General features: G+C 34.9%; 5 protein-coding genes across 5 annotated transcripts; 3 read left to right on the top strand and 2 right to left on the bottom strand.

Moving 5' to 3' along the window:
* The first annotated feature begins 3930 nt into the window (after positions 1 to 3930).
* LOC107617284 (casein kinase 1-like protein HD16) lies at positions 3931 to 8668 on the top strand. Its single transcript, XM_016319016.3, has 16 exons — positions 3931 to 4723; positions 4916 to 5029; positions 5129 to 5202; positions 5313 to 5382; positions 5465 to 5520; positions 5686 to 5757; positions 5903 to 5997; positions 6081 to 6147; positions 6343 to 6472; positions 6566 to 6784; positions 6904 to 7034; positions 7139 to 7313; positions 7397 to 7487; positions 7740 to 7897; positions 8033 to 8221; positions 8312 to 8668. Exons 1-16 carry the CDS (start codon positions 4421 to 4423, stop codon positions 8369 to 8371), a joined length of 2004 nt encoding a protein of 667 aa, XP_016174502.1. The 5' UTR covers positions 3931 to 4420; the 3' UTR covers positions 8372 to 8668.
* A 900-nt stretch (positions 8669 to 9568) lies between these two features.
* On the bottom strand, positions 9569 to 10198 carry LOC107616255 (uncharacterized). Its single transcript, XM_021112082.1, has one exon. It carries the CDS (start codon positions 10196 to 10198, stop codon positions 9569 to 9571), a length of 630 nt encoding a protein of 209 aa, XP_020967741.1.
* A 1055-nt stretch (positions 10199 to 11253) lies between these two features.
* On the top strand, positions 11254 to 13338 carry LOC107617285 (kinase-like protein). Its single transcript, XM_016319017.3, has 7 exons — positions 11254 to 11363; positions 11459 to 11589; positions 11694 to 11868; positions 11952 to 12042; positions 12295 to 12452; positions 12588 to 12776; positions 12867 to 13338. The coding sequence occupies exons 2-7, from the start codon at positions 11486 to 11488 to the stop codon at positions 12924 to 12926; spliced, it is 777 nt and encodes a 258-aa protein (XP_016174503.1). The 5' UTR covers positions 11254 to 11363; positions 11459 to 11485; the 3' UTR covers positions 12927 to 13338.
* A 1337-nt stretch (positions 13339 to 14675) lies between these two features.
* LOC148546852 (peptidase M1 family protein) lies at positions 14676 to 17170 on the bottom strand. Its single transcript, XM_088498140.1, has 4 exons — positions 15942 to 17170; positions 15628 to 15861; positions 15213 to 15539; positions 14676 to 15129 (listed from the first exon to the last, which is right to left on the bottom strand). The coding sequence occupies exons 1-4, from the start codon at positions 16917 to 16919 to the stop codon at positions 14839 to 14841; spliced, it is 1830 nt and encodes a 609-aa protein (XP_088354266.1). The 5' UTR covers positions 16920 to 17170; the 3' UTR covers positions 14676 to 14838.
* Positions 17171 to 23924: 6754 nt separating this feature from the next.
* On the top strand, positions 23925 to 26666 carry LOC107617286 (protein TONNEAU 1a). The gene is made up of 8 exons (XM_088498139.1): positions 23925 to 24181; positions 24373 to 24505; positions 24665 to 24753; positions 24853 to 24972; positions 25713 to 25810; positions 25945 to 25970; positions 26047 to 26203; positions 26349 to 26666. Exons 1-8 carry the CDS (start codon positions 24095 to 24097, stop codon positions 26398 to 26400), a joined length of 762 nt encoding a protein of 253 aa, XP_088354265.1. The 5' UTR covers positions 23925 to 24094; the 3' UTR covers positions 26401 to 26666.
* Positions 26667 to 27321: the final 655 nt, after the last annotated feature.

Below are 27321 nucleotides of genomic sequence, written 5' to 3'. Positions count from 1 at the left end.
AAACATTATTTTTATACATCATACTTAAAATACATCAGAGATAAAACTTAATAAGAAGTTTTTTTTATATTATTTATTTATATAAGTATTTAAAGAACTCAAATATTAAAATTTTTTATTATTGATCAAATGACCAATATTCCCTTAAAGATCCTTAAAGAAATTAGATACTTCATAATGAGTGGTGTAATTTTCAGCAACATCCTTTGAAACAAAATTTGTCTCCTTTTTTTTGTCATTATTTTTCAAAGATGCTTGATAAAAATCAACTAAGTGCCTTGGGATACGATAGGTACGTGGCCAATGGCCTTTTCCACTACAACAAAAATATTTATCCTTTCTTGATTTATTTTTTTCATTATTTTTTTTATCTCACTTCTGGTGAGATCTTTTCTTGTGAATATAATTTTTCTTCTTTCCATAATTTTTTTGTTACCAAAACCTTGCTATTTACCTCTTTTGCGATTATGATTTGCCGCATTTGCTTCAGAAAATGGGGCGGCGCTAGATGGACGCGCTTCATGATTTCTTAAAAGCAATTCATTATTACGTTCAGCAACAAGAAGGCAAGAAATTAGCTCATAATATTTTTTAAATTTTTTTTCTCGATACTACTGCTGCAGGAGCACATTCGAGGTATGGAAGGTCGAGAAAATTTTTTGTAACATATTATTATCAGTTATCTTTTTTCCCACATAATTTCTTTCGTGAGATAATTTGGAACATTGTTGAATTGTTTAAAATCTTGTAAACGCAAGTGTGTCAACTCATATCGGATTTGAGGAAGTATCATTGTCTTTGATCATTATACCTTTCTTCAATGTTCTTCCACAGATTTGCAGGATTTTTTAGTGTGAGATATTCATTTTTCAATTATTTGTCAAGATGACGATGAATGAAGATCATGGCTTTGGCTTTATCCTTCTAGGATGCATATTTTCAGCCTTAATGATATTTCTAAGATCCACTGAATCACGATAAATTTTGACATTTAATATCCATGATAAGTAGTTGTTTCCAGATATATAAAGAGTATTAAATTCAAGATGAAAAAACTTTGGCATAATAAAAATTTATTTTCTGAATCTTCTTAAATTTTGATTAGAGTCTCGTGCTGATAATGTATTGTAAAATAAATAAATAAATAAGGAAGATGAAACAAATATAAAATAAAAAAGTATAAACAAAAAACTCTACTATGAATATTCACCAATATTATTATCTTAACATAATAGAGATGATTTATATATATTATATATATTGCAGTGTACATATATACAAAAAGAGAGAATAATATGTTTATTGTATATATATTGTCTGAGACATCCTTACTATTTATACACGCATTTAAACTTTATTTAAGTTCAGGTTAACTTAGAAGTTTCATTCTTTTATCATAGAAAAACTGAATCATCCGTATAATTAATCAAAGTTACATAACATTAATTAAATGGATATCCACATCTATATGACAATACTTTTTAATTTATATTTTAATATCATTCACAATTATGTGTGTTGTAATTTTCATATATAAATAAAATTAATAATTAATTTTTTTTCTACCATAAATAATAAATTTTTTTTCAGATGTATTAGATAGTCTCTAATTTTAGACATTATATTATAAATTCATACATATTATTTACTCAACATATCCAATATTTTTAAGAATTTTTATTCACTATTTAATATTGTCAAAGTTCAAAACCAAGTATAATATACTAAGAGATATGCTAATGTGTTATCTCTTCAGTTTCTACATTAATAATAGTTTGAATTATCCCTACTTCCCTAGAATGAAATCCTATAAGCTTTACCATTTTTTCTTACTTTTCCTGGTCAACAAATGGACTTGAAATGGGGTTTAAAAACAAATGGGCTGAAATCTGTAGGCCCATTACACTAAGCTTAACTAAACATTGTTATTAACATGACACCGGACCAAAATGAAAAAGGAAAAGAAATTAGGGACGAATAAAATAAAATATTATATTATATTATTCGGAGTTTTGCCAACACTTGTTAAAATTATTTAAGAGTTAATATTCAGATTTATTCTTAAAATTATACTTATGTCTCAATTTAATTTTTTAAATTTTAATTTATTTAATTTAATTTTTTAATTTAGTATTTATAATTTATGTTAGTCTCTAATTTTATTTTTGTTATAAAATTATTATTAACATACTGAGATAAACTTATGACTAGAATACTGAACTTTTAAAAATAATTTGATATGACAATTAAAATATTTTATCTCAATTTATTTTTTAAAAAGTTTTTTTGAAAGGGTAACAAATAAAAAATACTCTTAAGAAGCCTTAAGAAATTATGCATAGTAATTTAGCTTCGTCTTAAAAAACCTTTAAAATTCTTAAGTAAAATTAGAATTAAGATTTTAAAGTTTTCATTACTAGAAAGCGAAAATAAAAAGATTTCAATTATCACTTTTTTATGTTGTTAGCAATTATGTGATAAAAATAAGATTGGAATAACATGAGTTATAAATATTAAATTTAAAAATAAATTGAGTAAATCGAAATTTTAAAGACCAAATTCAAACGCAAATATAATTTTAGAGGTTAATTTAAATATTAACTCATTATTTAAAGTATAATTTTTTTTAATAAAATAATTAAAACCTTAAATATTTATAACTAAAAGCCTTTTTCTATTATTTTATCAGACCAATAAAAAAACAATAATTTTTATGGTGTCATTTTCATTACCCTAAAAATTCTTATGTTCTTCCTAACATGTTTCTGAAAACTAAATGAACACCATTCTTAATTTGATATTTTATATTTGAATAAAATAATTTTAATAATTTATATTAGAGACATGAATGTATAGTTGCAATATTAATTTTATTTACAGGTATTCAATTTAATCAACTCTATTTAAGTATGATTGATAACTCAATTTGCGGCGAATCAAATTCATAATGGAACAGATTGAACGGTAGATAAGATCGAGTGTGAGCCTATATTTAACTCTACTCGATCTACTCCGCAGTCCACATTCTTATTATATTATCTAATGTAATTAAAAATTTAAAAATCATTATCCATATATAGTGAAATTAATAGGGATCGAATCCATATTCTTTTGTAATTTTAATATAAATTTTATTGTTTTTAATTTTAATATGTACTTGATTGTGTAGTTCCTGATTTATTAATGTTTATGAAGTATAAAATAATTAAATATTGTGTTTGATTGAAAAAATTAATTTGTTGTAAATCGAATCAAGTAGAATCTGACGTGAAACTTTAAAGTACAAATAAATTAGAATTAAAAACTTCTTAACCCATAAATAAAATAGACTAAAAATTTTTTAAATTCATAAGTAAAATTTAGATTAAATTTAAACCTATTGTATGCTACCCATTACAACTCCTATGTAAAGATAAATTTAAACTAACTATCAATTTTCTCGTACACATATAAAGAAAATTGTCTTTGCAAACTCTCTAAATCATATTTATTTAAATTTTAAATAATTAACAGCTATTACTATCCAATCCAATAAATATTCACTGACCCATCTTTCGGTCTTTCTTAATCATAGATTAATTTAAAATTTACCCTAAAAATAAGAATATGACTGGTAAAACACGTGCTTTTTAAAAAAAAAAAAAAATACATGTTGATAGACTTGAACCAGTGCTGATGAATTAACTTTAAAATCAAATAATTAGCATAAATTGAGTAAGTTGAACTATGTTAGGTTGTTGCCGACCAAATTTTTTAGGCTTACATTGTTTTATATAAGGGAGAAAATCTAAGATATATTTTGTGGTAAAATTGTAAAATCTCATATTTGATATTTAAATTTTCCCATCAGCCAAACAACTACAAGGCAAAAAGATTTTGGTCATCAATAATCAATAATAATTAATAATATAAAATAAAAAAAAAGTTTTTGATGAAGTATTTGGTTTGGTAACATTGGTCCTCTAGAGATTGACTTGCACAAATTTGGTTAACAGAAAATATTTTTCTTTGTGTTTTCGTCATCTATTTTCATTTTTCAGTTTTTATTTTTATGCTAGAAAAAAAAAATAAAAATAAAACCCTCTTACTTGAGAGGAAAATAAATTGAAAGATTTTAAGTTGCTTTTCATCTTCAACCTTTCGTTTGTTTGTTGTTTGTAAGGCTCCTCTTGCTTCCTTTTACTTTCTTCTTTCTTACATCTGCTATTGAAAACCTTACTTAACCATCAAACCCTAACCCTACTAATTGGTTTCGATTCCTTTAATTCCCAGCTCAAATTTCAACAAAATTCCCCCCTTTCCCCTTTAATTCTTCAAAATTCATTACAAATTTCAGCGATGAATCGGGTCTCGAAGCTCTGATAAGGCATATGATGATAAAGATTATCGACGCTGCGAATCGATTGCATGGGTTTGGAGAATGCCGGAGCTTCGTAGTGGAGTGCGACGTGGTCGCGCTGCGGTAGGCCAAAAGGGCTCGGAACCACCGGCACCGGCAAGGAGGAACGTGAAGACACGCGCTCCTGCTGCGGCGGCGGGGGTTAAGGGTAGGCCCAAGACAAAGGCGGCGGCAGCGGCGAAGAAGCCGGTGATCGTTACATCGGAAGCGAAGGCGAAAGAGGTTAAAGAAAAGGTTTTCGGCGTGATGGGTGATGATAGTGGTGGCTTGAGCGCCAACAAGGGTGCTGCACCCGAAGATAACACTCCCCCTTTTCCTGAGAGGGTATGTTGCAAATAATGTTATGTTCTTTTTGAAAGCTACCCATGTTTCTATAGGTTGCATTTTTTTCTTCTTGATTGTTATTTGTTTATTGTTTACAAACTATGTTGATGCTAACATGTTGGTGATGTTATGACTTATGACTGATTTTCTTTTCATTGGTTTGTTAATTTATTTATGTTTTTGCTTCTAAAGGTTCAAGTTGGAGGATCACCTATGTACAAGGTTGACAGGAAACTGGGTAAAGGTGGATTTGGTCAGGTTTTTGTTGGCCGTCGTGAGCGTGCAACAGGCCCTGGAGCTGCCGAGGTGAGCTTCTATTGCAGCCTCCGGGTTTTCCAAGTTAATTGATACTTTTGGTTTGAGATTGATTTGGGTTGAAGTTGATTTCTGCCTTTAATTTCTCAGGTGGCTCTGAAATTCGAACATAGGAACAGTAAAGGCTGTAACTATGGCCCTCCATATGAGTGGCAAGTTTACAAGTAGGTGTTTTGTTTTTCATATTGTTTTTATGGATTGATTCACATTCATGTTTGACACTTTGTGATAAGGTATACTGAGTTGTGGTTTGACTTTTGTGTTCTTTCAAAAGCATCCTTGGTGGTAGTCATGGAATACCTAGGGTACACTACAAAGGAAGACAAGGAGAATATTACATAATGGTATGATCTATCTTGGACAACGTCCATTGTACCATCCCTTTGTTGGTTCAACAATTACAAAATGTTTCTATCACTTATGCAGGTTATGGACATGCTTGGTCCGAGTTTGTGGGATGTCTGGAATTCCTCAAGCCAGACGTGAGTATAAGCATTTGTAAATCTTGATGTTGTGATGTGTCCCACAGTCTGTTGCAACACTCATTTTACAGATGTGGATTATTTGAATGTATCATGTTAGAAATGCTGCAGTAACTTGCTAACTTTTTAACTTTTTTTATCCCCTTTTTGTTAATAATTGTTTAGGATGTCTGCTGAAATGGTTTCATGCATAGCTGTTGAATCCTTATCAATACTCGAGAAGATGCACTCGAAGGGGTATGTTATTCTTCACGAGTTTTTTCTATTAAGCACCTTGTTTCGTTTTTTGTACTACCCTAGATTAATGTTTATAAGTTGATTAAGTCTTGATTCTTTAGAACTCTAAAGTAATAATGAAGTTTTCATTCTTTGTTTGTTGAAGCTATGTGCATGGAGATGTAAAACCAGAGAACTTCTTACTAGGTCAGCCATCTACAGCACAAGAGAAGAAACTGTTTCTGGTAGACCTTGGATTAGGTTAGTAGATGCAATTCAAGGGTAAAACTGTTTCTTAATTCCGTTTTGGCAAACCACTTTATGATATAGTTACATGTTCACAGCAACAAAGTGGCGAGACACCTCAAGTGGGATGCATGTTGATTATGATCAGCGTCCTGACATGTTTAGGTTCAATTTTTACCCTCCTCTTCTTTCTTTCTTTTTTTTTTGATGGTTCTCTCCTTTTCTCCCCCATCTGAGCTGTTTTGTATGGTACTGTATATATAAACCCCCCCCCCCCTCTCTCCCGGGGCAAAAAAAAGTTTTTTTAAGTAACTCTTGTTCATGTACTTGGTTTGAGTGCCTTTGTTTTGGGTTATGTAGAGGGACTGTTCGATATGCTAGTGTTCATGCTCATTTGGGAAGAACTGCAAGTAGAAGGGATGATCTTGAATCTCTTGCATACACACTCATCTTCCTTCATAAAGGCCGGTTACCATGGCAAGGTTATCAGGTAAAATACATTAATTTTATGTCTATGAAGTAATCATGCTGATTATATTACTATATATATCACTTTTCAATCTTGTTTTACCTTATCTCATAGGGTGATACCAAGTCCTTCCTCGTTTGCAAAAAGAAGATGGGGACATCGCCTGAGATGCTTTGCTGCTTTTGCCCTGCTCCATTTAGGCACTTTCTTGAGGTTGTAGTGAACATGAAATTTGATGAAGAACCCAACTATTCCAAGTTAATATCACTGTTTAATGGAATACTTGACCCGAATCCAGCATTGCGGCCACTTAATACTGACGGTGCTCAGAAGGTAACGACTGAAATTATAGTTATTGAGGTATCTTATTTTTCTGGGTTATCCCCTCCAACCATCTTCTGGTTGGGCTTTTGTGAATAAGTTTATCTGACAAAACCAAAATTTATTCTTAGGTTGGACAAAAGCGGGGTAGACTGAATATGGAGGAAGAGGATGATTCACAGCCAAAGAAGAAGGTTCGATTAGGGGTTCCTGCTACACAATGGATTTCAGTTTACAATGCAAGACTGCCCATGAAACAAAGGTAGAAACGCAGTTACTCATTGTGGCATTTTCCTTTACTCTTGCAATCTAATATGTGGTTGCCTATGATATTGTTTGGGACTTATAAATTGGTTGGTTTTTTAGGTATCATTACAATGTGGCTGATGCAAGACTAGCACAGCATGTTGAGAGAGGAATTGCAGATGGCCTTCTTATTAGTTGTGTATCATCGTGTTCCAATCTCTGGGCACTTATTATGGATGCTGGAACTGGATTTACAAATCAAGTCTATAAGTTGTCACCCTTTTTCTTGCACAAGGTGAAAACACGGTATTACTTGGCTTGTTTAAGAATATAATTTCATACCATGAAACTTATCACTGTGACTCCATTTTATTGCAGGAATGGATCATGGAGCAGTGGGATAAGAATTATTACATCACTTCTATTGCAGGGGGAAATAATGGAACCTCTCTTGTGGTGATGTCAAAAGGTAGATTGCAACCTGTAACATTTTTTAATGAAGAATTATTTGTTTCTTGTTTTCTTCCTGGTTGATGATTATGAAATTATTTTCTTCAATATCATGGGAAGCCGTACAGGGTTTGCAACCTTTTCCCCGACAAATTGTTTTCATTATTGTTAATAAACAAGTTCTGTGGTTCTCTACAGTCTACACATAATTAATCTGCCTTGCTACCTTAAGTTTTGTTGGGAGGTGTCATTTGTGATCTAATTTCTGCAGGTACACAGTATACTCAACAATCATACAAAGTAAGTGATTCTTTCCCCTTCAAATGGATAAACAAGAAGTGGAAAGAAGGTTTTCATGTCACATCAATGGCTACTGCTGGAAGTCGCTGGGGTGTTGTTATGTCTCGCAATGCTGGATTCAGTGATCAGGTTTGCTGATAATTTGTATTCTATGAATGTGCAATTTCGTTGTAACAGTTTTATCCCATCTTCTAGTATTTGATATATCCTCCTATCAAAATGAGACTGACTTCCTGCCTTTTATCGACAACCTTTTTAATGTAGGTGGTTGAACTTGATTTTCTCTATCCAAGTGAGGGTATCCATCGACGTTGGGACGGTGGTTATAGAATTACCGCAACTGCTGCTACATTGGACCAATCTGCTCTAATATTAAGTATTCCGAGGCGCAAGCCAGGAGATGAAACTCAGGAAACTCTACGGACATCTCAATTTCCCAGCACACATGTTAAGGTAACGGAACGAACACTGACAACTAGTTGATTTTCTAAGTCGACATGTAAGACTGACTTTTGTTTTCTCATCCTGTGTTCTTGTTTTCAGGAGAAATGGTCAAAGAATCTTTATCTTGCTTGTTTGTGCTATGGGCGTACTGTATGCTGATTTGAGTTAAAAATCAAAGCATTTTAATGACAATGGAATTTGTGTATTTTCTTCTGCCCGATCGTATATGATCGTTTTGTAGAATCTTGTGGTGGCAGAAGACCATATTGTTATGAGTTATATAGATTATTGTTTCGTTTCTTCCCTTCTATTCTAAAGCTCTCGACTTTGGTGGAGGGGATGTTGATGAGCAATGTAATATGCAGTTTAGTTTCATGTGTTTCTACATTCTGTAACTATGTATATGCTATGCTGCTGGTTTTCTGATCAATAGGGTATGCCCATTAAAATTTAGCACTATCCACATGGCAATGGCATACATACATACATCTAATATCCAATAAGGAAGAATATGCTTTCTACGTATATTCTGTGTGTTTATTTGGGAATCAATAAATGCTTTGTAATTTAACAATTATGGTAAGCTAGATGCGTCTGCAAACATGCCATCAAAATGAAATTTGAGAACAAAATTGTTACATTATCAATTGCGTTAGAACTTAGGAAGTAGGTCTATACAAATGACTTAGGACACCAATGATACAAAAGTATCTTCTTAATTTTTTAATGATAAAATATGATAAAAACAAACAAAAGATACAATCTTTTATAAGTGAATTTATATTTGGCAAGTCGTATTTGATTTGATCTGAAATATAACTGAAAATACTTAAATAACAAGGGTTTAGAAAATACTTAAATAACTAGTATTAAACCCGTGTGATGCACTGTCTTATATTTAAATTTGACATATTAAATTAAAAATAATATTTTATAATCATAAATTTTTTGAGTTTAGTATAACACGATCATCGTCATTATATAATAAACATACTGAATATGTTGTTTTATCTTTATTCATATTAAAAAGCAAATAGAAGAGTTTGAAGTCTATAATATTCTTGAACCATAAGGAGAGAGACATGAAAAAAATAAGAACATATATAATTATAATAATATCATGTCAATTTTACACTAAATTTTATATCAAAAGGCTAATAAAAATTTATTGACAACCTAGTATCTTATTAACTTCATTAGAAAAGCAATTGGTATATGATGTTGTGCTCCTTGTTACATATTTTATCTCAAATCTGAAAGCAGAATTATAGATGAATTAGTTATATCTATAGTAAATATTTATATAAAAGTGTAAATCATAACATGCTATTAAAATGAAAATAATATTATTTTTCCCTAAATATTATTAAAAACTTCTTTGAACATGACATTTGTTGTTGATGACTTTGAATTGCCGCCTTCGTCTAGAATTAAAACCTTGAGGCCACTGCGACTCTTAATTCTTGACAAAGTAACATAAAGTTGTCCATGAGTGAACACTGATTTTGGCAAGTGAAGTCCTACATGTGATAATGATTGACCTTGACTCTTGTTAATGGTCATTGCAAAGCATACTGTTAATGGAAATTGTCTCCGTTGAAACTTAAATGGCAATCCTGAATCTGAAGGGATCAAGTTCATTCTTGGAATGTACACTTTATCTCCAATATTTCCACCGATCACTACCGTCGCTCCAATTACGTTGCTGTAAAGTTCGTTAATTATTAATCTTGTCCTGTTGCATAAACCTAAAGTCTGGTTTATGTTTCGCAGTAGCATTATAGCGACTACCGGCTTCAAAGTCAACTTGTGATTGGATAGTCCCGAACATTTGATGTCATTTAGGAACTCTGGTGTGAACCACTCTTGATGTACATCTTCATTCTCATCAGCTTGACATGTTGTGTCAAAACCCAAATGCTTCTTTTCCGTTCCTGAAAAGATTGTTAAGACAAAATCGTTTACCTTCTCGACACTCTCAAGCATGGGTTCAAAAGTTGTCCTACTCTAAAAATACCTATAATCTGACATGTTTTGCAACAAATCTAGATATGCAAAGTCTACCAAATTAGAGAGAGAATCATCAGTAATTGTAATCAATAGATTATCTAGAATTTCAATTTTTGATTCATCACCAACAACAAAATCAATATTTTCATTTTCAACATCAAGTATCCAATTAGCAAATCTCTTCATTTCACCTTCATCTTGATCTGAAGAAGACATTAGAAGTTTCATGATTAAGAATATAGGAATTAGTATTATAATTTTAAATTTTAAATTTTTAAATAGAGTTTCCTAATTAGCTAGTACAAATTTTAAATTTTTAAATAAAATTTTTTAATTAAACGTTCATTGATCATTAGGAATATAGAATTTTATTCATTTAAAAATAATTTTTATTAGTTTTGTCATAAATAGTATCAATCTTATTATTTGTTGATAAAAATAAATAAAATTAAATACAATCTAAAAATTAATAACCTTATAAATTACGTAAATTTAGAAAAAATATTTAAAAAGAGAGAAAAAATAAAAGTACTTCTATTGTGGAGATACAATCTAAAAGATAACAATGTAAATTGAGTAAAGAGAAAATTTATAAATGTGACAAGTAATAAAATTTAAATTTAAAAATCAAAACGGTTAAGGGGTCACTTAATTATGAATTAGTATTAGAATTTCAAATTTCAAAATTTTAAATAGAGTTTCCTAATTAGCTAGTACAAATTTTAAATTTTTAAATAGAATTTCTTAAATTAATTTAATTTTATCGAAACAACATTAGAAACAGAATTCAGTACAGAAGAATGTCAAATTAAATTTTTCTTTTAAATAGTATAAATAACCTCACATTTTAATAAGACTAATAATTCTATTTACTTTAATATAATTTTTTGTAATTAGCATAGTAGCTTATAAATTATATAAAATTTTAAAAAATATTCTCAAACCTAATTGCTTACTTAAAAATTAAAAAAAAAAAATTTATTTGAATTTAAATTTTAAATTTTAAACATACTATGTTAATTAAAAAAATTATGAAATTTGATGAAGAACCCAACTATTCCAAGTTAATATCACTATTTAATGGAATAATTGACCCCAATCCAGCATTGCGGCCGCTTAATACTGACGGGGCGCTCAGAAGGTAACGACTAAAATTATGGTTATTGAGGTATCTGCCATCATCTGGTTGGGCTTTCGTGTATAAGTTTATCTGACAAAACCAAAATTTATTCTTAGGTTGGACAAAAGCGGGGTAGACTGAATATGGAGGAAGAGGATGATTCACAGCCAAAGCAGAAGGTTCGATTAGGGGTTCCTGCTACACAATGGATTTCGGTTTACAAGGCAAGACTGCCCATGAAACAAAGGTAGAAACGCCATTACTCATTGTGGCATTTTTCTTTACTCTTGCAATCTAATATGTGGTTGCCTATGATATCGTTTGGGACTTATAAATTGGTTGGTTTTTTAGGTATCATTACAATGTGACTGCTGCAAGACTAGCAAAGCATGTTGAGAGAGGAATTGCGGATGGCCTTCTTATTAGTTGTGTATCATCGTGTTCCAATCTCTGGGCACTTATTATGGATGCTGGAACTGGATTTACGAATCAAGTCTATAAGTTGTCACCTTTTTTCTTGCACAAGGTGAAAACACGGTATTACTTGGCTTGTTTAAGAATATAATTTCACACCATGAAACTTATCACTGTGACTCCATTTTATTGCAGGAATGGATCATGGAGCAGTGGGATAAGAATTATTACATCACTTCTATTGCAGGGGGAAATAATGGAACCTCTCTTGTGGTGATGTCAAAAGGTAGATTGCAACCTGTAACATTTTTTAATGAAGAATTATTTGTTTCTTGTTTTCTTCCTGGTTGATGATTATGAAATTATTTTCTTCAATATCATGGGAAGCCTTACAGGGTTTGCAACCTTTTCCCCGACAAATTGTTTTCATTATTGTTAATAAACAAGTTCTGTGGTTCTCTACAGTCTACACATAATTAATCTGCCTTACTACCTTAAGTTTTGTTGGGAGGTGTCATTTGTGATCTAATTTCTGCAGGTACACAGTATACTCAACAATCATACAAAGTAAGTGATTCTTTCCCCTTCAAATGGATAAACAAGAAGTGGAAAGAAGGTTTTCATGTTACATCAATGGCTACTGCTGGAAGTCGCTGGGGTGTTGTTATGTCTCGCAATGCTGGATTCAGTGATCAGGTTTGCTGATAATTTGTATTCTATGAATGTGCAATTTCGTTGTAACAGTTTTATCCCATCTTCTAGTATTTGATATATCCTCCTATCAAAATGAGACTGACTTCCTGCCTTTTATCGACAACCTTTTTAATGTAGGTGGTTGAACTTGATTTTCTCTATCCAAGTGAGGGTATCCATCGACGTTGGGACGGTGGTTATAGAATTACCGCAACTGCTGCTACATTGGACCAATCTGCTCTAATATTAAGTATTCCGAGGCGCAAGCCAGGAGATGAAACTCAGGAAATTCTACGGACATCTCAATTTCCCAGCACACATGTTAAGGTAACGGAACGAACGCTGACAACTAGTTGATTTTCTAAGTCGACATGTAAGACCGACTTTTGTTTTCTCATCTTGTGTTCTTGTTTTCAGGAGAAATGGTCAAAGAATCTTTATCTTGCTTGTTTGTGCTATGGGCGTACTCTATGCTGATTTGAGTTAAAAATCAAAGCATTTTAATGACAATGGAATTTGTGAATTTACTTCTGCCCGATCGTATATGATCGTTTTGTAGAATCTTGTGGTTGCAGAAGACCATATTGTTATGAGTTATACAGATTCTTGTTTCGTTTCTTCCCTTCTATTCTAAAGCTCGACTTTGGTGGAGGGTATGTTGCTGAGCAATTTAATATGCAGTTTAGTTTCATGTGTTTCTACATTCTGTAACTATGTATATGCTATGCTGCTGGTTTTGTGATCAATAGGGTATGTCCATTAAAATTTAGCATTATCCACATGGCAATGGCATACATACATACATCTCATATCCAATAAGGAAGAATATGCTTTCTACGTATATTCTCTGTGTTTATGTGGGAATCAATAAATGCTTTGTAATTTAAAAGATAAAGCATACATACATTTCTCTAATTTTTTTATATAGCTCTCCACGACTCTATATATCTTTCAATTTTATTATTTTTCTTTTTGATATTTTCAATTGCAATTTTTAATTCAAACAATTATAGTTTAGGTATCAATCTAATATTTTATTTTTTTGTGATTTTATATATTTTATTTTATTTTCGATTTATTCATCCTTATTACTTATTTTTTATCTTTTGTTCTATTATATATACCTATGTTGCACATAAAATTTTAAAATGAGCTGATTAATTTACTAATTTAGAATATATTTTTTATTTTTAAAAATAATAATAAAAAATATTTTAATTATAATATATAATTAAACAGATACATAAAATTTTTTATCTAACATTATATCAAATTTAAATTGAAAAATATATAACAAATTTAATTATTTTATATAAACATACTTTTCATATAAAGATTTAATTTTTCTAGTATTTATATATAATTATAATTTCAAATTATAAATACTAATGTATCATTAGGTGCTAATATGCCAGTTAATTCAGTCTTTTATTATTAAATGTGTATAAAAAGATTAGTTAGGATAGGACACCAATGATAATACAATTTTTTATAAGTGATTTTATATTTGGCAAGTCGTATTTGATTTGATCCGAAATATAACTGAAAATACTTAAATAATTATTGAAAAAGTATGCCAAAAAAAAAAAAATCATCTCTTGTTTTATTTTTTTAGAACTTTTTTGGGACATTATGACTAAAATTACCAAATTTTAAAAAATATTTTTTAATTATGTTTGAAAAAATAGTATTAAAATTTCATCTCTAAATAATTTTAAAAAAATATATTGATTGTGTACTTTTTATTATATTTTAAAACATTTTTGAAGTATTTTTATACTTCAAAATTTGAGTAATTACTCTTACAAATAATTTACGATTCAAAATCTATGATTGCAAACTACATTTTATTTCACACTTCATTGGATTCATAACTATCAAATTTAGAAGTTTGAATAATCATTTGGGTAGTAGATAAAAAATAAGGTTAACTACAGTATTTGGCGTCAGAATGCAAAATTGTATAAATGTAAAATGTATACACACTATTCTTAAGTGTCAATGAAAGGTTTTTACTGGTCACAATAGACATAAGATTTTATTTTATCATTTTTACTTTTTACTGAAAATTGATCTGAAATGGAAATATTAGAAAACGAAAATATTACTGATACTGTGACATCAAAGAAAATTGATAAAAACACTATTAAAACAAGAAAGTGGTGGCAGAAAACCAGTTTTTTGGGGAAAGAAGAGTAGGAAGAACAAAGATAGAGGCTTTGATAGTTTGAAGGGTAAACTGGAATTCATTTTCTTCTCTTCCAGGACTGATAAACAGTGAGGTAATTTGAAGATACCTTCACTATTACTAAAAACACAAGAAGATTCAGTTCCCTGTTTGCAATGTTAACAGTAACACAAAAGTAGAAAACACTGAGAAATGCTCGTCCTACATATGCTTGCTAAATATGGACACAACAACACTTTGAGCAATTGGATGGTAACACTCACGCGCCTCTGAAAATACCCTCTTTGCAAATACTTTATCTTCTTCACTTCCTTTCACAAGGGCAGTGTAAAGTGGACGAAGATACTTCATCCTCCCTACTGCCTTCAATGTCTTCTCCACCTCGCCGTAGTATTCTTTGCATCCACACGAGATAGCCCGTTGTAGAAACGACACCTTCACCTCATAATCTTTCGATTCGGATAGCTTGTGGCGCGAATCCAAGGCTACGATCTGCGTTGTCGAAACAAGAATTACCAGTTCATCTCAAGCATTTAAACAATGGGATAAAACCAGAGAAATGAGTGAGTATATACCTGAGAAGCTTCAATGGATTTGGGCAAGTTGTCCAAGTAGAGCTCCCACTCTTGACCTTGCCAGTCAGCAACTTCATCCTCACCCGGCATCCTCCCAGTAGCAGCCTCATTCGCCAGCGACACAATCGTTTTATATACAATCAATTCGGGTTCATAAGCATCAGAAGGGATCCCAGTACCTTCAGTCCACAGCACCAGATCAATCTGTTTCTCTATACCAGGAATGTTTTCCTTCAGGAAATCCAGGAATGTGTCGGTATCAATCGATTGGAACTTAAACTTGGCAATGTATTTCTTCAGAAACTCATCAAAAGCAGATCTCCCAACCTATATAGTAAATTAAATTCAGAATCTATTTGAAAACAGAGCTATGAAGCAATAACACAACACAACAGAGAAGATGAATGGCGAATACCTGCCGTTCGATTCGAAACAAGAACTGGAAACCTTTCTCATATGGAACTTGGGAATAAACATCATCAGGATCGATTCCTTGTTGATTGTTCTTAAGCTTTGTGAACTCCAAGTTGTCCTTGAACCTCTCTATTTCCTCATTCAAACCTCTCCAACCAATCCCAACATTCAGTGTAGCTCTTTTCTCTCCTTGCACAGCCTCCACAATCCTCCTCTCAGCATATGTAGTAAAACCCTAAAACCACAATCAGTAAAACCCCATTACAATCAATCAATTAATAATAATAATAAACAACTAATAATAATAATTAATACCTCATTCAGCCAGAAATGTTCGTTGGTCTTGTTGGTGATCAAGTTACCAGTCCAACTGTGAGCAAGTTCATGAGCCACAACCTGAGCACCACTGCCATCTCCTTTGATCACAGTTGGAGTTAAGAACACCATCTTTGGATTCTCCATTCCGCCGTAAGGGAAACTCGGCGGCAGCACCAAAAGATCAAACCTTTCCCAGTCGTATTCTCCAAAGAGCTTCTCTCCTTCCCTAATCATCTCCTCTGTTCCTTCGAACTCCTTCGCCGCCGAGTCCAGCACCGCCGAACCCTCCTCCGCGTAAACCCTAGTCCTGGGTCCCACCTCCCTGTTCCCGAGCTGCCCAACCGCGAAGGCAAAGAGGTAAGGAGGCACCGGCTGCTCCATCACGAACTCCTCCACCACGCGGTCTTGGCTGCACCAGTTCAAGTTCAATGAGGCGAGAGAGGCGGCGTCGTCGTCACGCGGAGGGCGGCGCGTGACGTGGTTTGCAGCCATGACTGCGGAGAGCTCGGAAGGGATGTTGAGGATGGCGGAGTAGCGAATCCTTCGGGCAGGAGTGTCGTGGGAGGGGAAGATAGAGCGCGCGTGGATGGCTTGGCACTGAGTGTAGACGTAAGGGTGGGTTTTGTTGCAGGTTTGTGGAGGGAGGAGCCATTGGAGTGCGGAGGAGGAAGGAGAGGTGGAGAAGGTGAGGATGAAGGAAGAGTGGTTGGAAAGCGTGAGGGTGAGGAGGGTGCCCTTGATGGGGTCAGAGGTGGTGGAGAGGGAGAAGGGGATGGCTTCGTCGGCGTGAAGGGCGGAGTGGATGGTGAGGGAGCGAGTGTCCAGGAAGAAGGGGCCGGAGTGGGGGGTTTGGAGTGTGAAGAGTGCGGAGGCGTGGATGGTGGAGGAGGGGAAGTCGAAGTACAGAGTTAAAGCTATGTCAGTGGTGGCTGGCTGAGTTGACTCAGTGAACGAGTGAGGATCAACAGGTGCCATTGTTAGTGGCAAAGGGCTGTTGTGCTGTGCTTCACTGCTTCTTTAAATAGGAGACTCACAGAAAAAGAAGAAGAAGAAGAACGATGCGGCTCCCCAGCTTTATTATCTTTTTAACGTTTTCCGATGCTTCATGTTAGGTTCTTCAAATATTAAATGCTCTGCTTATGTTTCTTTATTAGGGGAATAAAGAAACCTATCAACTACTTACACTTTTTTAGTAGACATTAATACGTGTATTTTCATGATTTTATGTTCGAATAAAGCAAAATTAGGATTTTATTCCCCTCGAATAATATATTCAATTTATACTTAAAAGTTAAAACTGTCCAAAGGAAAGAAAAAAACAAAAAACAAAAAATGTTGAATACTTGAACAGGTTTCTTAGTAGTTTGAAATTTGTTTGGATCTCGTTAAATGGTTATTTTTTTTTTAAAAATTTATTTTATTTTGTAATGTGTTTAACAAAATTTTAGTAATAAAAATAAAAATATTAAAAAATAAAAAATATTTTTTAAAAGTAATTATTTATATATTTGTTTAGACTAAATGTCTAAAATGGTCCCTTAAATTTAAATCGGTATTCAATTTAGTCCTTGATTTTTCTAAATGACCAAATAAATCCCTAAAATTTAGAAACGTGCGTCTCCGTTAGTCCCTCCTAGAATTGCCGTCTTAACGTTGCTGATGTGGAACGTTAACTGCCATGTGGGCATTCCAGCTGTATGCTGATGTGTGCCAAGGTTGAATTTGTTTCAAATTGGTATATGGAATTGCCTAATATTACCCAAATTAGTCCATTGCAATTATAAAACCCTAATTTTCTTCTCTTCTTCAAACTGTATGCTACGTTCTTCTGTTCTTCGACTCTCCTTCTCTTCTCCGACTCTCCTTCTCTTCTGTTCGACCTCTCTTCTTCGCCGTAAAACCCAAATTGATTTCTTATCTGTGTGAGTGATGATGGGTGGTGGCGAGAAAAGCCAAAGTAGCTCAAGTAGGAACAACTCTGCAGGCAGACCTTATGGCAACAAAGGAATGCGAAATAGGGGAGGTAAGAACGCTGTTTTTTGTAATTGTGGGCTTCGAACGGTGATGAAGCACTCAACAACTGCAGAAAATCCTGGTAGACCATTTTATGGTTGTCCGAACTATGAGGTAAGGTTATGGCTGTGAAGAAAATGTTAAGATGGTTTGAGTTTGAGTTTGGATTCACCTGCATTTTTTACTTTGCAGTATGGAATTCACTGTAATTTTTTTCGCTGGGCTGATGGATGTGAAGAACAAGTTTCTGCAGCACCCATTCCACTAGAAGTTTTGCATGAGTTAAGTTGGAGGATGACAAGCTTGGAGAGTGATGTTAAGACCGTGAAGATGATGACAATGGTGCTGCTGGCTTTTGTAGTTACTTTTGGTGTGTGTTTAGGTTTTAGTTTGTTGGGGTTTATATTCAATAAATGATGATTATGTTATGAAATTTTAAATTTCTTAAGTGGTATGTAATGTCTTGATGAAGATGGAATGAAATGAAATGAAACACTAATTTGACATGAATTCAACTCTTGATGCTGCACTTATTCTGCTAAAATTGTGTTCAACTAAACCAGAAAGAGATAAATCACAACATGAACTAAACCAAAAACTTCATTAATTTAACATAACTAATTCCGGAACATGGAACAAGTGTTGTTTGTGCTAAAGCACATTGTGCATAACATACTATTACAACCCAAAACATCATAGGCCATAACAACATTCAAAGGCCATACATACAAGTTTGAAAGGTTACATTACAAAAAGACAGCATTGTTTAACCATAACATTTAGCTACAACAACATGAACTCAAAAAGCCACCACACTTTGTGCTAGTTAGACATTTTTTCTTGGCGGGTTGAATCCTGGATTTGGAACAAATTTCAAGAAGGAGGCCAGTTTTTCAGAGGTTGCTGCACTAGCTCCCTGAATAGTCTCTCTTGAAATCTCAGTCGGATGTGGAGCAGCCGCAGCAGTAGCAGCAGTAGATGAAGTTGTCCTCTTGACAGGGAGTTTGTCTATGCGTCTCTCACATTTAGTTCTCATATGGCCTTTCTTTGCATTCTTTGTAGTCTTTACAGCCTATGATATCAATAACAACAATACAAGTGTCATTATATGGATTTGTTTGTTTCCAGATTTATTAACTCAAGCTTTAAATTTGATTAATGTTTTTAATACTATTACTACCTTAGTTGCAGGTTCTTGTTCAGCTCCTAGACCCCCTTCAGCAGCAACTTCTGTTTGAGTATCAATTTGTCCTCCTTCAGCACCAACCTCACATTCTTCAGTAACAACCTCACCTTTGTTACCTTTAGAACCAGTGTCACCCTTATTTGTAGCATCTTCAGCAGCCTTTGCAGCAGCTGCTAACTCATCAGCCTTTTGTTTCTTTGCTATTCTACAACTCCTTGTTGTGTGACTAACATCTCCACATGTCCCGCATGTGAATTTGCCATATTTTCTCTTCAATTTTGTTGCTGTGCGCTCTTGGCTCCCCCGAACAGGTGCCTCATGTGCATCTTTTTTTCTTGCATAATGTGATGACCTGCCACGGGGTTTGCTCCTTACAGGTGGTAAGCAATGGAGGTATTCTGATGTTTCCCACAACTGTTGACCTCTTACCGGGTTGATATGGTACTCATAAGTCTTGTTGTATGAGCCCATTGTTAGCCATGCATGGACATAATTCTCGGGTCTACCATTCATGACTGAAATCACAGCTATTGCATGACGACAAGGTAACCCTAGCACATAATAAATTTGAGTAACTAAGTGTGTTGATAGGTATACTACGGTGCAATTACACAAAAAAATAAAAACAATCAAACAAAATAGTACTTACCCGATAACTGCCAAGACCTGCAGCTACATGTTTGGTTTCCCAAATCAACCACCACATTATGTGGTTCACCATGCACTTCAAACATCACTTCAGCCGCATCTCCAGACCACATTGGTGTATAATACCTACTGTAATGCCTTTCCTTTGCAAGTCTACTTTGTTGAATCGGAGGTAAGCGTCCCACATGGCTAGAGAGTTTCAGTTTGTTCCTTGCCATACTAGTCATGTCATACCTCCTAACCTCCTCCAATAAAGTCAAGACGGGCTTACATCTGTATGGTTTGGTGGCAGCGTTGAACACCTCACACATGTTGTTGCAGACATTGTCAACCTTTAGAAAGTCTTTGTAGTGAGCCCTGGTCCATGCCTGCCTAGGAAACTTGTCTAAATATGTCCACGCCTTCTCATTCACCCTCTTTATAGACTGCATATGTCCGTTGAATTCCTGGACAGTCATTGCTCTAACACACTTCCAAAGCAAACTCTTCAAGTGTGAGTCCTTCCATTGTTTCTGAAAGTTTTGCCAAAGGTGCCACGCACAGAAGCGGTGATGCGCACCTGGCATAACTTCACGCAATGCTGGGATTAAACCCTACAAGATAACAAAGTAGTCACCTAAAAATCTGAGCAAATAACAGATTCTTGATTTTTACCAGATATATAATAATAAATTGGAAAACAGGGTCTATTTTGAACTTATGCGCTTAAGGATTCTTAAATTCTGCAATTGCCATAACAATAGTATATAGGTTACCATATACTTAAATTCTTAAATTCTTAAATTCTTAAATTCTTAAATTCTGCAATTCTCCAAAATAGTCCTTCAAATTTTGTTCATTAATCCAAAATGGTCCTTAAAATAATTTATCATGCCTCTAATTGAAGCATATAGGTTACCTTCTGCATGTCAGAGATGAAGCACCAACCATGCTCTGTCTGATCTCCAATGTCTTCATGCAAGAGCTTCAAGAACCACTTCCAGTTGTCTTTGTTACACATAAAACCTTTTGAAGACACCTTCTCCATTAGGCATTGGACTAACACCTAACTTGACAGTTGAGCCCGGATTAGATCTCAACAGCTCCTCTGCATAATCTCTGAGTTTAGCATATTCAGCAACTTCATCACCCCTCACTATTTTCCTTGCATCACCCAAAGCTCTTGTAATTGTAGTCCTAGACAGTTGTATTCCAGTTTTTGCTTTAAAGTAATTAAACACCTCACAGTGTCTAAAAGCTGGGAGCTTCCTAACCTTCTTAACAAGTACATCAGTTACCCAAGACCTAGTTGCACATCTATTCTTGAAAGTTCTCTCACATGTATGGTCATCATTAAAGGTCTTAATCTGCTAACATCTATTCGATTTGCTATAATAACAAAACACCATCCAGGGACAATCTTCATTCTTGCATACCACCCTACATCTAGTAGTATCATTTTTCTTGTACCTTACACCCCTACCCTCTTGTAATGTATAATTTCTAACCCCTTTCTTAAAAGCATCCCTAGTGGTAAACTCCATACTAGCTCTAATCTCACATGTCCAAACTTGGCAGTATCATTGAAGATGGGATTCGCAGCTGGGTCTGCTTCATCTTCAGAGTCTGGTGGAGTATTCAGTTCATCAGATTTCCAGCTATCATCAGAGAAAAACACTGCCATACAAATTCATACATTACATCACCAACAGAAACAGAATAAAATCAATACATATGCACATTAATTATAATATACGTTACATACATTGCAAGTTTTCTTCATTCTCATCATCATCTACCTCCTTCTCATAATCAAATGCATCCATTGATGGGGGACGAGAAGTATCTTCATCATTAACAACCTTTTTCTTGCCTTTGTCATTGTCACTGGCAGTCTTCCTTTTTCTCCTATCGCTGCTAGGACCAACAGCATCATTGTTGTCACTGCTTGAGTCCAGAGAGTCAAGTGGCATGTGTGGCTTGTATAAACTATCCTCTGCAGACTCATAAGAATCATATGAGCTATCAACATTCAAGTGAACTGGCTCCTTGCTTGCTTGGTTTCTCCAGCCTTGTGATCTTGTGATATACCTTCTAGGCATTTTAGTAGACGTGTTGAATTTAAAGTTAATAGGCTTGGATTGTTTCTTTGATGCGCTGTTTTTTTTTTATTTGTGTATTCTTAGTTGAAGGAGTGGGTTGAGACCAAACTTTCTGAGATACAGGTTTGGATGTAATGGGATTTGGTTAGGATAGAGATTTAGGGGACTTCGCCTGTGAACATGATTTGTCGCCATTAAAATTGAGGGCAGTTGAACTTCGTGGAGTGGGCTGGGAGGCAGTGGGCTGGGGGGCAATGGGCTTGGGAGCAACGGGCTGTGTCACACTGGGCTGGGAGGCAGTGGGTTGGGGGGAGGGAGAATGGGCTTGGGAGCAACGGGCTGTGTCACAGTGGGGTGGGGGGCAGTGGCTTGGGGGGCAGTGGAGATGGGGCAGTGGGTAGTGGACAGTGGACTTGGTGCAGTGAATTTCAGTTCAACTGGGATAAAGGTAACTGGTTCTTCAAGTTGACTTAATATTGTGCTGGTTTTCTTCACAGATTCAACACCTTCTACTCTATCTTCTTCCATGCCTTCCATTACGACCTTCTGGCCTATAGCATGATCCTCCTCAGACAAATCCATTACATCAATTATCTCAGGAATCGAAGTTCCGTGCTCAAAATAGATGTGGATGACGTTGTTATTCTCATGGCAGTGCTTGATCATATCAACAAGGTCCTGGTCCACTTTCAATCTCCTAAGACCAAATTCCAACACATGTTTAGGCTCCAGATACCAACATGCTTCAGCCTTATCATACCCCAACTCTTTATAATAACCTGTTACCGCAAACACGTCAAGATAGTCTTCATCAACTCCAACCCATTCATTATACAAGTCAGAAGTGTAGATAAAATTTCCCCCAGGATCTGTCTCAAACGCTCCACCATGGTGGAAAAAAAAGTCTCAATCGATCAGGCATCTGAAGTTTACAGCACAATGCACAAAACAGACAGGATTATTCATTTTGTCACAAAACAGCCATATTGCAAAGAACTAGAAATCAAACTATATGTGTAATAAGAATGCATATATTTACTTCCTATTGATTATAACTTAAACCAGACTATGATTTATGTGGTTACAACTCTCATATTAGAAACCCTAAACCCTAACATTTGCGCCATCAACAACCACAACATTCTAAACCACTCCCTTACATATACAACAACGCATTCACACATAAGTATCAAGAACCCTCAATGAAATACAAAAAATGGAAGAGAATGATCAAGTTGAACTGTTACCTCTCACCGTCAGCGGTGTACGAAGGTGATGCTTCGTCGATAACTTCTTCACTGACCGGAGAGAACAGATTATAAGGATGATCCTCGGCGAGGAAATGTTAAGTGGGATGTATGGGAGAATGAACGGACGTAGGAGAAGAGAAAGCTTTTCTGAAGTTTTGGTGGGAAACGTTGAAGTGGAAGGGGGGACCAACAACAATTGTTTATTCAAAGGGGGAGAAGATGTTATTTCAAACGACGTCGTTTTACAGACTTAGGGCACCCACTATTCCAACGACGTCGTTTAATGGAATGCCCACATGGCAGTTAACGTTCCACATCAGCAACGTTAAGACGGCAATTCTAAGAGGGACTAACGGAGATGCACGTTTCTGAATTTTAGGGATTTATTTGGTCATTTAGAAAAATCAAGGACTGAATTGAATACCGATTTGAATTTAAGGGACCATTTTGGACATTTACTCTATTTGTTTATAAAATTTATTTAAAAAGATATTTTATATAAAATATTTTAACATTAATGATTTGTTTGGATGAATTTTTGCGAAAAAATAATAATAATTTTTTAAAAGAATTAAAAATAATCTTATGTTTAAATATTTTATGTATAAGAGAAAGTGTAAAGTGTTTGTTTTTGGACACAGGTAAGGGCTGGGGGTCCAACCCAAAACCACACACGCTCGGAGACTTTTTATCTGTTACTGGGCCGAGAAAAGGCCTGAGCACCAAAACGCAATGAAAGGCCCAATTATATGATAATAGGAAATGGGCCATAGTTAATAATAGCCCAAAAGACAATGAGCTTGAGCTCCAATTCTGTTTGTCTGGCGCACTCGACAGAACGTGTAGTTGAGGCTGAGAAGAAGAAACTTGAAAGGGGGAACCAAAGAAAAAAGGAAGAAGAAGCGGAAGAAGAAGAAACAGAAGCACTTGAAATTGGTGCAGAGGGAGGGGGCGCAAGAAGGAAGAGAGAAAATGGATGACTATACTCGCGAAATGATGGACCTGAAGACACTCGTTACGCGCACCCTCGAGAAGAAAGGCGTCCTCGCCAGGATCCGCGTATTTTTCTATTTTCCCTTTCTAGGGTTTCCCCTCTCTCTCTTTCTTTCTTCCCTTTCCCAATTCTATTTCCACCACTTCCTTCACTAGGGTTTCGTAATTTTGTTCGTGGACATAGATCCATCCAAATCCAATTGCATTTCCTTCACTAGACTCTTACTTAGGGTTAATTACGTCTGTTTCAATTTCAGGCTGAACTCAGAGCAAGCGTTTTTGAGGCTATCGAAGAGGAGGATCGGGTAATCGAGAAGGAACCTGCGTTGCCTCCTGCATTGCTTGGTAGCTGCAACGATCGAGCCAAACAGCTTCACGCTTCTCCCTCAGGTTCGGTTTGATTCATGCTTTTCACCATTCTATTCTACGTATTATTCAAAATGGGCGTCAATTCCGCTGTTACCAGAACCAGATTTGATTTTCATTTTCTGCCATAAAAATCCTACCTACTTACAACTCACCGGAACCCCGCCGTGCGGTGCCGTGCAGGTAGACTCCTTACTGCGCTTATTTGTGAATACCTAGACTGGGCGCAACTCAATCACACGTTGAAGGTTTACCTTCCAGAATGTAATTTGGTAATCACACTATCCTAATTCATCCGCATTGTTTCTCATGTTGTTTCTTGTTAAAGTCCCGTTGTGATCTATTTTGGTTGGCTGCATATATCTTTGCAGGAAAAGGATTTTTGGAAGGCTGAGCTGAAAGAATTTAGTAGCAAAAATGGATACGACCTCAACAGAAATGGAGATAGCCCTCTACTCTTGGATGTGCTTGAAGGATTCTTGAGATTTGAGGTCTTTCAATTAGTTGCATTCATGATATTGTTCTTTGTTTTTGCTTGATTCTTACTTTTCAGCTTAAGTTTGTAGATGATGTCTCCTTTAATTAATTTAGGCCTTGGACGCTGAATTCTTGGAATAAAAAGTACTATATTTGTTTGTCCTGATTGAGCTAAGAATGCGTTTTTGGTACTCTGTTATATGCTGCTTGTAGCGCAATAACTCTAAATTGGAGGACCCCAGACCCCAATCCAATAAATGTTTTGCTGAAATGTCATAGGTTCCTTAGGTTGGGTTAATGGTTTTAGTTATGAATGGTAAACATGAAATTTAGGGTTATGGAACTTGATATTTGTAGATTGAGGAGATGATGGCATATAGGCTGTAAGTTAAATTTGGCCAAGTATTTTTCACAATTTTCAGAAATGTCCTTGGCATTTGAGAGTATAGATAGGATGGGATGGGATAAAGGGCTTCCTGGATTAAATCACCGAATCTTTTGGTGGTGTAATAAACCCCTGAATCTAGTGTGCAGTGTGCTTGCACCCATGTCATTATAAATCAGATATTTGCCTAAAATGGTTCACATGGTTGTTGCTGCTTTCTATTGAATGTGTGTGAAATTTTCATTTTTCTTGTGCCATTTTAAAAACAAATGATTTCAAACCAGTAGACCTTTAATTTTTACTTGTATTGTTGCTTGCAAGATTGTATTGGCTTTTGATATAAATAGCAATATTAATTTTTCTTTACAGAATCTATCCCAGGCACGGGCTTTGCCAAACTCAGACTCCCGAAACATGCGAAGGCCTTCTTCATCATCTGTTGCCGGTGGCTTGCCACCGCTGGGAAGGTGCATAATTGACCATGTTTCTATACGAGTTGGTTAAACATTACCTTCTATTGTCATTGTTTTGTTTGGTGCTCCTACCTTGCCTTGTCTTTATTCTCAAGTGAATTATTAAGTAATAAAAATGTTTGTTTCAGGGCTGTTCCTTCATCGCAGGCATCCGGTGACTATTTCTCTGATTGACTTTTACCTTCATTTGGGTGCTTGAAATTTTCTATAATTTAAATTCTGGCTTTCAGATAGAAGAGGAGGATCCTCGACGTCTGCATATAGGATGGATGAGTACAATTGGCGATATGACAGTGATGAACTTCCTGAGGGTGTAATTCAAGCCTCAAGTGCACTGGAAAATCTTCATTTGGACAGGAAGGCTCGGAATCTAACATCTTCTTGGAGGTTGGTTCTGATGCAATTCTTTTTTGTTCTTCTCTTGTAATTGCTCAACAATTCATTTGGGTTTCAGATTTTAAAACATCATATCAGCTTTTTGTTCAGATGGAATTCGAAGCAATAATATTTTCTCATTGTGTTCGAACTGCAGGCATGCTGGTGATGGGATCGGTGAAGATGATGGCAGGGCTGATCACGTGTAGGGACAGACATTGCTGCATATTTGCAAGCTGCTCCTGTATTTTACTGTGTATTTTGAATATTTAGCTTCTTAGTGATTGATTGAATGAGCCTGTTTTTATGTAAGATTATGTAATCGTGATGTGATTTAGTGCTTTGTATGAGCTTCTCCTCCAAAGTTCCCATCTAGCATATATTTGAGAGTTGTCTTAGTGTGATGATAGATCATGTCTTCCCCTAAAAAATATATATAAAAGGAAAACAAAAAGTGGTGACTAATTGAGTGAAAGCTTGAACCGAACCGACCTTTGTAGCTCCATATTTTTCTGTATTGCTTTGAAAGGATTAGGTTTTCGTTTCCTCTTGTCACTTATTTACTGGGATAGAAATTCTCAGAGGATGAAATGAGAAATACTATTATCATGATGTTACCGCGATGTTGGTTCGCTGAGGTTGATATTTAGTATACTAGTCGTGCGTTATCGATATCCGGGGCATGATATACTGTTACATTGAGTAGTGTCGGTTAGGTTGAACACGTGCTGTTGACCTCTGCTTGGTTTGCTACAGCTAGTGTCCAACTATTTGCTTTTGTTAGCATGAAAACGGATGCTGAGAGTGCAACTAATTAAGGCCGTCTTAGGTGGTCCAAGGAATCAATCAATTAAATATTATTGGAAGTATCGAAGCTGAACTTGGCATCTCATGACAAAAACTAATTTAAGAACAACCATGGCAAAATGGTCTAATTTGACAGCAGGTGTTACTCACTAGATGCAACCTCATTCATTACGAAGTTACTTGTTTCCTTATGTGCATTGTAGCCGCCATATTCTCGCATCACATAGTAGAAAGAAGGTCTTCCTAACTAATATTGTTATGCACCACAACTGTCAGCTGCCTTGTGATCATAGTAGCTAAAATCTCGATTTAACTCTTAAAAT

Source organism: Arachis ipaensis, chromosome B9 (genome assembly GCF_059453495.1).
Source record: "Arachis ipaensis isolate K30076 ecotype BB chromosome B9, ASM5945349v1, whole genome shotgun sequence".
NCBI lineage: Eukaryota > Viridiplantae > Streptophyta > Magnoliopsida > Fabales > Fabaceae > Arachis > Arachis ipaensis.
The sequence above is the reverse complement of the archived record's forward strand: the minus strand, read 5'-3'. Positions and strand labels throughout refer to the sequence as shown.